The sequence below is a fragment of the Eschscholzia californica genome, unplaced genomic scaffold (assembly GCF_041429995.1).
Source record: "Eschscholzia californica isolate CP2 unplaced genomic scaffold, dmEscCali1.0.p SCAF_1, whole genome shotgun sequence".
NCBI classification, from domain to species: domain Eukaryota; kingdom Viridiplantae; phylum Streptophyta; class Magnoliopsida; order Ranunculales; family Papaveraceae; genus Eschscholzia; species Eschscholzia californica.
In genome coordinates this window covers 76,107,431-76,118,777 of record NW_028238198.1, presented here as the reverse complement: position 1 = coordinate 76,118,777, position 11,347 = coordinate 76,107,431, and the positions used below count along the sequence as shown (strand labels likewise).

Below are 11,347 nucleotides of genomic sequence, written 5' to 3'. Positions count from 1 at the left end.
ATAAAATAAATTGATGTTCAAAGAAAAAAAAATTAAATTGGCTCTTATACCATGTGAAGAGGTAAAACACCTCTTCAATAATTGAGATAATAGTTAACTTGAACACAGAGATAGGGAGAGAAATCGTGTGGGAGAGAGAGAGAGAGAGATATGAGAAAGACTTCTCTATGTGTTTGTTCATATAGTTTACATGAGTATTTATAGGTTTACATGTAAGTTACATATAGAAGTAAATCTAGGAAACATGAAAACTTCCTTATACAAGTTATTACATAAAGTAACAATTAATAGTTAGGAAACTATTAATAATTAGGAAACCCTAATTATAGCCGGCTTGGGCTTGCTCTTCTTAGTCGGCCGGTCATCCTCATGACGTCGGTGGGCTTGTGTGTTCTTGGTGATATACCTTAACAGTGCACCATTAGGGTGAGGGTATTCAATTCAACAAAAAGAAAAGGGTAAGGGCATTCTGGAGGAAACAACAGAGGTACATGAAATCATCATTTGTCTCAAGTGTTTTGGCTGCATCTTCAATAGTACTACTACTTCATTCTCTATCACTTGTTCTTCCTTGGACTAGGTTATCCAAGTCTCATCTTCGCCCACCAAAACGAGCGTTGTTGGAATAAGTCTATGCATGGTCCGACTGTACTCTACCTCTTTGTTTTCTCTTAACATCAATCGTCTTGAACCTCTTTGTTCTCTCTGAATACCTATCATCTTAGAACATGCACCGAATAATGCCACATTGGAAATAAACTAAGAGGTGGTGACAAATTTAACTGTGGCTGAAGTCCTCTAATGGTCTAGCTAACACATCAAGTGGCGATACCCATCAACGACAATGGTCATGAAACCATCTACTGGCATCAAACTGTTGCTAGTGGTATAAAATTGTTGCTAGGCTCCAGGGCACCAAAACTGTTGCTGATGGTAAAGTAGTACTGTAATAGTTATTAAAACCGTTGCTAAACTAAAACTGAGACAATACCCAGATAACACTGAAATCGCCACATCAAGTACAAATGAGAAAGATATCATACTTACCATTTCCACGAAAACGAATCAACATTAATGTTACAATCGCGCATCATACACCAATTTATTCTTCCCATAACACATTTCCAAACACTTCACACTCATCCAAAAAATAAAGATAATTAAAGAAAGAACAGAAACAAACAAACTAATGCATAATTTAACTGGAACTTAATCTTCTTCTTTCAACTCAAACAAGCTCTCTGACGATAGATTCTTACGAAACAAACCTGTCTCTCTATCAATAAGATGTCCAGGCTGCTGAGTTTGCTGATGATGAAATTGTTTGGAGAAATGCAGAGGAAGGAGGAACAGGAGCAACTGCATTTGGCCCGAACAAAGCGAGTTTCTCTAATAGCTCTTTGATAAGCTGACCAAATACAAAAGAAAGACCAGATGCCATTACTCCAGTAACTACATAGTGAAATATGGTTTTGATATAAGATTTTGGTGGGTTCTTTGTGTGAGCTCTCCCAGTAGCAAGTAGAATGATGCATATAATAGAAGCAGCTGCCACAGCTATTAGCTTGTAATTTTTGTCATCGGTTTCACGGAATGAGAAGCCGTATACGAGAGGAGGTAATAACCCAAATATAAGGTATGATAATACTGCAAGTACTGCATGCCTTCGGAAATTGTTTCTCTTTCCAAGTACTTGTTCGTATCGATCAACGTTTTCTTCTTCCACCTCACTGGTTCTTCCTCGCGGTTCATTTTTCATATCCAAAATCTGGGAAGTTTCATACAATTAGTTGAGCAGATTATGTAAAATTTAGATCCTAAGTAATATGAAGATCTAGTAAGGCCTAACAGGCCTCTAAATGGTGTTTGAGACCTGTTGTTAAGGATGGGTTACCAAGTTCCAGCCCTGTAAAATACAGTTTAGCCTTATCTATGTGGTTTTCTTTCCCAACGAGTTGGAACATCGAAGTTGGAGAACTGGAAATATGGCTAATGATATGCTAATAGTTGATCAAGAAACACTAAACTTGATGCTCGAATGTTTGGACAAATTAAGGGAATAACTCACCGACTGAACAAGAATGGGAAATCCAGTTACCAGATTGGCCACTCCCAAAGCTACTATATTTACTGCAGTATACATGAAACGAGAACATCGATAAGTGTTTACATTAATTTAAATTTACTGTACTATACAAGTAAAGAAACAAGTTAAGATAAATTCATATCGATTGAATATGCACTCGAAGAAAATTGGAGACTTCAAGTTAAACATGACAATGATGATGAATTCGAATACTGTATCTGTGTGGCTGTGTAACTCCTGAGGTTGAAGTTAATTATTCGTAAACAGATTCGATGAATAGCACGAGTTATGACGATCTTTCCTAGATACGAGGTTTAGTTTAGAGATCGAACCTTGACCAGTTCCAAGTGTTCTTGTTATCGCTACCACTCTAATCAAACCCTAGCATTAATTCTTCCATCCTAATTTTCTAATTACAGGGCATATTAATGACGTAATTAGGCGATTGGCAATATTGCCTCTCAAATCCAATAAACTATCTCAACATAGAAAGAAGAATGAAGAAAAGATTTTACTTCCTTACTATTTGTAATTAGATTTAGGTTGTTTCCATACATGTAATTATAGTTCCTTATTTTAATTCCCTCTCTTATGTAAACTTCTCCATTGTAATTCTCTATATATAAATGTTCACCACATAAATAAAAATACCTTTGATTCTTAATATTTCAGTGCAAGAGTTATCATTAGTTTGGTTTTACCATTATTATTATCTTCGTATTATTATTTTCACATGGTATCAGAGCATAAGGATTTCGTTGTTTCGATCTTATTTGGGAATTCTTTTCGACATCTCTAAGCTTCTTATCTGCACTCAAAGGGTATACCCAGGTTGAAGGTGTCGACTATCATGATACTTTTGCTCCAGTTGCCAAATTGGTAACTGTTCGTGTCCTCTTATCCCTTGCGTCTGATAAGCCATAATCTTTGCCTAAATCAAATGTTTCTTTACTTAAGTTATTCTAGATATATTTTCAATTATCTTGTAATCCATGTATATCTTCCATTATCTTGTAATCCATGTATATCCTATAATGGCTATAAATATAACCCATTGCCTATGTTAAAGGCAAGGGAGAATTCTCAAATCTTCATGGTATCTGAGCTTAGGGTCTTCTAAGGAAAAAATACAGCTTTTTTTTTTTTCTTCTCTTCTATCTTCTTCTCTATTCAAAATGGCTGCTTCTAATCCACCAACAGGTGCTTCCTCCATTGTCACCCACTCATTCTCTCCATCTTTGACTAACCTTGTTCCTCTTGTAGCTATTAAGCTAGATCACACTAACTTCCTTACCTGGAAAAAGCAAATAATCCCTATTATGCGATCTCAAGATCTTTACCATCACATTGACTCGACTGTTCAACCACCAACACCCTTCATTGTTGATTCTGAAACCTCCATTGAAACACCAAATCCAGCCTTTCATCAATGGCAAAAGGTCGACCAGACCATCATAAGTTGGATCAATACCACTCTCTCGTCCTCAGTTCTCTCACAAACTCCAGAATTTCAGACTTCTCGTGACTTTTATCGATACCTGGAATCTACCTTTTCAGCCCAAAATACGGCTAGAAAATCACAGTTGCTTCTACATCTCCAAACCATCCGTAAAGGTTCACTCTCAATGCCAGATTATATTGGAAAGATCAAAGAAATTTCTGATGCAATAGCTGCTTCGCATCATCCGATTCCTGATCTTGAACTCGTTCTTCATACTCTTCGTGGTTTAGATTCCGACTACAATGGATTCGTAACAGCCATTGAAACTCGGGAAACTTTACCAAGTTTTAATCAACTTCTACCTCTTCTCTTTAACCAGGAAATGCGTATTCAGGAACAAAAATCTGGATCTGATTCCTCTATTATGTCCACAGCCCTTGTAGCAAAAAATCAGGTAATCCAATCAAAACCACAACAAAGAGAGTTCTCAAATCAGAATCGTGGAGGTCGTGGTGGTCGTTCTTCTTACAGGGGACGCAATCGTGGTGGACGCATTGGTTTTCTTAATCAACAACATGGACAAAGTTCCTCGATTCTAGGTGTTCCTCCACCTCAACGACCCTCTTGTCAGATTTGTGGTCGTATAGGCCATACGGCTCTTCAATGTTATCACCGTACGGATCTCAACTATCAACCTCAGGATGTCCCTCAATCATTTGCTGCCTACCAACAACAAGTAGTCCCTTTTGATCCAAGTTATTATGCCGATTCAGTTAGATGTCAATAATGCTTTCCTCCAAGGAGACTTGGAAGAAGAAGTCTATATGACCATTCCTCCAGGTTTTAGCAACAAAGGTGACACTAGAGTTTGTCGCTTGAACAAATCATTATATGGTTTGAAACAAGCTTCTAGGCAATGGTTTGCCAAATTTTCCTCTGGTTTAAAAGCCGAAGGTTTTTCTCAATCTTCGTCAGACCATTCTCTTTTTAGTTATTTTAATGGTCCGACTACTATCTATATTCTTGTCTATGTAGATGATATCATCATTACAGGCAATGACAACAAGGAAATTGACTCCCTTCGACACCGTCTCGAGCAACGATTTTCTCTTAAAAATCTCGGACGACTTCAATATTTTTTAGGCCTAGAAGTATCTAAGTCCCCTAAGGGTATTTTCCTCTGTCAACGGAAATACACTTTAGATATTATCCGTGATTCTGGACTTCTCGGTGCAAAACCGAGTTTATTTCCTATGGAATAACATTTGAAATTGTTACCTACAGATGGCACACCGTTAGACGATCCCACTTCTTTCCGACGTCTAATTGGTCGACTTCTCTATGTCACTGTAACGAGGCCTGATATCGTCTTTTCAATAAATTATCTAAGTCAATTTATGCAGCATCCCCGTTCAACACATATGGATGCAGTGACTCGAGTGCTAAGATATTTAAAGGGGACCCTCGATCATGGGATCCTCCTTTCATCCTCTAGCTCTCTGACACTTTCGGGTTTTACTGACTCTGATTGGGCCAGCTGCCCCATTACACGCCGTTCCACCACCGACTACTTCACAATGCTTGGTGCGAGTCCGTTGTCTTGGAAATCTAAGAAACAACCGACCGTCTCCCGATCATCCGCTGAGGCAGAATATCGTGCCCTTGCTTTCCTTACCGCCGAGCTCCAATGGTTGAAATACCTTTTCCAGGACCTTCGGATTTCAATTCCAGAACCCTTTCAGGTCTTCTGTGACAATAAGGCGGCTATGCATATAGCTGCCAATCCAGTTTTTCACGAACGCACGAAGCATATCGAACTCGATTGCCACTTTGTTTGTGAGAAGCTTGAAAGTGGTCTTATTCAGATCTCTCATGTTCGCACCACCGATCAGGTGGCTGATATTTTTACAAAGCCTTTGGGTTCTGATATTTTTACAAATACCTTTGATTCTTAATATTTCAGTGCAAGAGTTATCATTAGTTTGGTTTTACCATTATCATTATCTTCGTATTATTATTTTCACACATATAATGCAAGAACTAGGCCACTTTTCGTCCAATATTAACACTTATGGCTCGTAAGGTCAAGATAGTTTTGCCGGATATAACATATACATGCAAATTTAGTGATAAGAAAGTACTGGAACTGAAAATTTGAAAGGATGGAGTAGCACAAGATCCGCGAATTGGATGGCTTAAAGGAAAAAGTGATAAAGGCTCACATGTTTTAGCATCACCACCAGCTGCAGATGAAACAACACCCAGACTGGTAATAACCTCAACTAAACCACCATAAACAATGCTTTTTAGGATATCCCATTCACTGAATCTTCTTCCTGTACCCACTATTCCTCCAGCTTCAGGGACTAGAAAATCCCTAACTGGGGGAATTAATGGGGCTGTTAGGTCTTCATTGTCAGGAATAGGTATCACAGCATCCCCTGTGTTATCATCAAGAAGTAAATTAAATAAGTTTGATTTTATGACCAAGTATATACTAATATTTGGACAAGCATATCTGTTTTGTCGATGAGTTATGAACAGAATTTGCATAGATTTAAATATGCTAGGGACACGTAGATATATGCATTGATTTGTAGATGCTAACTGTCCAAATGAGTCCAATAACTTGAGAGTAGGATGACGAAAATTACCTGTCCGCCCCGTGGACTGAAGGCTGACAAATGGAGTGTTCAATCCAAAACATCGCTTGAGACCCTCAACTGTTGAATTTATGGAAGTGGTTAATAGTTGTATGTGAAAAATAAGCAATAATAATATAGTCTAGCAAAAAACCAAGACTAACGACTCAAACATAAGCATGATTGTCTAAAGTTAACAGCAATATATGACTTAGATTAGAATATGTATAAGAAACTGACATTCGTTAAAATAGAGCATGAAAAGAAGAGGAGGCTGCTTCAGGAATCTCATAGGATATTTTGCTGGTAAATGCCGATAAGATCAAAACATGGTTAAAATTTTGATATATTTCAGCTGAAATTATCTAAATATTTTGATTTCAATGGGTCACCAAAACTTAATTCAACGTAGTGTCATTTAGTGATTAGCTAGGTGGAAATAACTACTGTATCGACAAGAGTGGTTGACCTCGACCAAAATTGGTTGAAAACCTACAAACATGTAACTAGTCCTTTGGAGATCAATGTTCATTTCCACCAACATATTTTGATCTTAAGAAATGTCAAGAGTTTCTTGCCTTATTTTCTTGATTGTGATTTTTTTTATGGGGTTAAGAGCATCTCCAATGGTTGTTCTCCAAATGCCCCTCCAAATGAGCATCTTCTCCAAATTTGGGGCCCACTTTTGGAGGGGCTCTCCAATGATTCCATCTCTATCCACCCCTCCAAAACATTTACTACATTATTTTAATCTAACGTTTAAACAAAAACTCATTTACTACGTATATAGTAAAATTAAAAAAGACATAATAATTATATTGAAAATCACTAATGTATTAGAAAAAAAATACAAAAAGGATTGCATGAAAAGAAAATGTTTGGAAAAATTATCGTAGTTTTCAGTTTAATTTGTCTTACTTTCGAGTTGTACTATCTATTTCTATTAATGAAAATTTAGTTATGTTAATCTTTATAAAATAAAATTACAATATATTTTATTTTTATTAATCAAAATATATGTTGAAATGAAACTTTTTTTTTTTTTTTTTGATGAAATTGTTGAAATGAAACTTAATTAATGAAAAAAAATTAAAGCAGGGACTTAAAATGAATAAGTAAGAACTTATACAATAAATTAGGACTAAAATAATAATTTAAAGGACCTAAACTATACACATAAAAGCAAAAGGACCAAATAAAAAGTCCCATCTCATATGGAGAAGTTGAATAGTGCCCCTTCATGTATGAAGAACCACTATTCATGGTTCTTCAAATCTTTGGAGATTTGGAGAACCATTGGAGAAGGTTTGGAGCTCCATCCCTCCAAAAGTTGTACTTTTTGGAGGGATGGAGCTCCCATTGGAGATGCTCTAACAGGATGCTATATTTGCTAGTAAAAATTTTTTGAACGCTATTTTCACTTAGCAATTCACATGCCAGAAAGTTTGTTCATTGTTAATGACATGATACTTTTTATGATTGTGTAATACGCAACCAATAAATAATACAAACGTTAGAGCAGCTGGGTAGATGCATACCTGTTGGAATGAAAATGCTGAAGCATGAAAAACATCGGAATCCTTCTCTTTCCTCTTCTATGGCGGGTGGGGGGGTGTTAACTGGCGAGTCAGGTTCAACTGCACTAGGGCCTTCATCAAAACGAGTAGGACGTTTTCTTTTGCGTAAAATAACCCTCTTTGTGATACAAGAGTTACAATTAGGACAGTACAGATCATGTGTCTGCTGCTGTTCTATTACTTTCTCAACATCCCATTGTGCAACCTCTTGTTCACTCTCTTCAACTGGTCCTAGATTGACTTGTAAACCGAAAGGTTTAATATCTGAAGAGAGGTCCTCAGCAGCGGGAGATTTTGTAACCTTGGTTACATTTGTAGATTCAGCACCTACAATCATTCGACAAATAAACATATCTTTAAATAGGTCTCACGATCAGTATGTTTATAATAGGATCAATCCCAAAAGTTTCCATTTTATAGGTCCAAGTGCAGGTAGAACTTGTGAGACCTAACTAGATTCATTCTCATATTCGGTTAATGCCAGAGCCTGTTATCTATTGGGGTTGGATAAGCCACGCGGATCAGGGTTAACGAGATAATACAATGAAGATAAGGAAATGCTTTTTGGTAAGCTCGATCACTATCTTCATAGTCCCCGAAAAAAATCTACATTTTGTGTAGGAGAATATGTGTAAGTCTATCTTGGCGAAGTGAGGGTTATGTGCTAGGGATTTTCTCAATGTTTATAATCTTACAACGATAATAAGTTACCATCTTTTAAAATGCTAAAGCTAAATAGTTTCTCATAAACTAACTAGGGTTTACAATTTTAGATTCAAATTAGCATAACAAGCATTTTATCTACCATCCTCTTGTTACCCAGAACAAAAACAGGGAAAAACTGGTTACTCAAATTTCTGTAACACCATCATGAGAAATCATGGAAGTGGCAGTAGTAGGTCAAAAACTGCATGTCCAAGTAGGAGATTAGAGAATTCATGTTTCTTCTGTTACCTCTAGTAGATCGAAAGTGTGATCATAGAAAAGGCCCTTTTGAGCGATTTTAAGCTTTTACAAGGGAAAATAAATACTTTGTGATGCATGTCAGCATGTGTGTCTTTAGGTCAATTTATGAATGACATGAGCATATTCCATCTTTATGATGTACAAAAAGGCAAAGAAAAATGTTAGAAAACAAGAAAAATCAGGCAGACTCTAGGCAGCAAAAATACTTTGTGGATTGTCATGATTCGTGCTTTTGATAATTCTGCTCTACTAAATAACGAATCACGGCAAGTCACATGTGTTTTTTGTCCAGAGTCTTCCTAGTTTTTCTTGTTCTCTAACATTCCTCCAAGGCAAATGATGTATAGTTGTCTATGATACTCACGCGATCTTGTAGTTTTAAAAAATATTACAGACCACATTTAAAAGGAAAAAAAAATGTGATCGGTTTGTTTCTCTCTCTGATCTTCCCTGCCACCATCGTGGCCACCACCATCATCACCACCACCATCATCACCGATCATCACCACATCTCTGTCTGGTTTCAATTTTTGGTCTTTCCTGCACTCTATTTCACTCATCTTCCTCGTTGACAATTTCTCTTTCCAAAACTCTCAATTAAGAATTTGAGATGGATGAGAGAAAGCAGAGAGAGCTGGTGCTGACTATGATGGTGATAGTGATGGTGAAGAAGATAAAGATAGAAATGAGTTTTTTTTTTTTTTTTTTGTGTGGGTATAACAATTGACTCGATCCAAGTCAAATATATGCTATGTGGGTTGTGGGCATGTTAAAAACCCTCTGAGTAAGCTGTAAGCACCATAGGTGTCACACGACCAATGTAGGGTTTGATTAAAACCCATCTAGGGTTTGATAAAAAACAAAAGGAAGTAGTAGAAATTATAGTTCACTAAAAAACAAAGAGAAGTGGTAGAAACTATGGTTTACTAAAATACAAGGGAAGTGGAGATTGATGAGTTTTATCTTCTTCATTCATCTAGGTTTGATAAAAAAACAAAAGAAAGTGGTAGAAACTATAGTTTACTTTTAGTAGCAGTAAAAGAATAAGAATAAGACTAAGAAGAAGGAAGAAGAAGAAGATGATGAAGAAGAAGACAACTTAGGTTTTCAATTTTGAACTATTATTTTGTTAATGGTCCACAAGTTAGTAACTGTTAGTATTTAAGACTTTATGGAGTTGTCCCCTTATTAAATCAAAGTCAACTAAGTCAAGCATAATTGACTCGCACCGGGTCTGAAAACAGTTGTCCATATAAAAAAAACAGTTGTCCACGTACTGGCCACCATGTATATACACACATAATTATCATAGATCAGTACAGTTTGGAAAAGCTCAAACTTAAAAGAATATTCACATGTCTTTTGAACAAAAAAATTAGGTTTTCCACATAATTTTGAGACATCATTAAACATGTAAGTATGTAACTAGCATGCTAAATTACCAATAAATTACCATGCATGGACAAGAGAAAATATGTAAAAGAAGAAGATGAGAAAGAGGGGGAGAGAATGTATTGTAAATTGTAATTAATATTACCTTCAGCCTTGTCAAGGTAGACAATATTGGGTTGATCTTCTCCTCCTTGAACTTCCATGTTGATAGTAGTAAGATGAGAAGGCAACATTCCTATCAAACTACTAATCACCACTCCAGCTACCTCATCAGCCTTTTTCTCATACTGATTCATTGCTTCCATTTCTCCTTTCTCCTCCTTAATGGGCGCCTAATTCCTTAATTTCTCAAACACAAGTATTTGATCGGCTAGGTCGATGATCAATTTGATCACCTCTCCTCTATATATCAATCCGATCGATATTTCATTCAATAAAATGCTAGTGCTATATATACTTGTGTGAGTGTCTTTTTTTATTTTGAAGTCAAGAACTCTAAAAATTTTAATATTTTTTTCCAACTATACACAACCAACAATAAGATCACAACTTTGATTTGATTCTTTAATATAGTGCTTAAAACATGGTTATTTATTAATCATTATAAATAGTTATTATCAAGGACGAAACTACAACTAGAGGCCAAGGCTGACCATTTCTATACCCTTTGGTGTTCGTATATAGATACAAAGAACTAGAGAAGAACGAGTGTTGCTTTTTTTTTATTTTGTAAATAGAGAATCAATATTCGATTATTAGGAATAACTATGTGTAGCATTAATGGCTAACTTTACGTTGATGTTACTTCGAGTAAATCCCAATATTTTGTATACTGTATTAGATTTCTATGTTGTACAAAGCAACATTTTTATGGCTGATTTTTCAGAATATTAGAACCAATACAATCCATAAATGGAGAATCAATATTACATTATTAGGAATTGAGATGATTAATATGTCAATGTTTATGGTTTTTCCTACCTAAGCTAATTAAACATTTTAAGATACAATATTTTCTACTCTTAAACAAGTAAAAAAAACTCCTTGTATCAAATCTAATATTCTTAGTTAGAAATAAATTGAATTTATACTTTAATGTGTCGAGAAAGATAATATTTAATTAATTAATTAACGGTCCATCGATATCTAAACATATTTGGATTTCAATCTTTCTCACTTCAAAAAATTGTTTTGAACTTTTTTTGCAAAGGCCGATCACTCAATGATGATTTTTTGACCGTTT

The 11,347-nt window shown here is 35.8% G+C and overlaps 1 protein-coding gene across 1 annotated transcript; it reads right to left on the bottom strand.

Moving 5' to 3' along the window:
- Positions 1 to 1,026: 1,026 nt before the first annotated feature.
- On the bottom strand, positions 1,027 to 10,643 carry LOC147569236 (membrane protein of ER body 2-like). The gene is made up of 6 exons (XM_086671802.1): positions 10,250 to 10,643; positions 7,708 to 8,073; positions 6,182 to 6,250; positions 5,750 to 5,968; positions 2,069 to 2,130; positions 1,027 to 1,768 (listed from the first exon to the last, which is right to left on the bottom strand). Exons 1-6 carry the CDS (start codon positions 10,407 to 10,409, stop codon positions 1,280 to 1,282), a joined length of 1,365 nt encoding a protein of 454 aa, XP_086527928.1. The 5' UTR covers positions 10,410 to 10,643; the 3' UTR covers positions 1,027 to 1,279.
- Between the last annotated feature and the right edge of the window lie 704 nt (positions 10,644 to 11,347).

Coding starts and splice junctions, on each gene's coding strand:
- LOC147569236 (XM_086671802.1), bottom strand. CDS start 10,409: ATGGAAGCAATGAATCAGTATGAGAAAAAGGCTGATGAGGTAGCTGGA. Junction 8,074..10,249: donor CTACCTTGACAAGGCTGAAG/GTAATATTAATT, acceptor GAATGATTGTAG/GTGCTGAATCTACAAATGTA. Junction 2,131..5,749: donor TGGTGGTGATGCTAAAACAT/GTGAGCCTTTAT, acceptor TGTATACTGCAG/TAAATATAGTAGCTTTGGGA.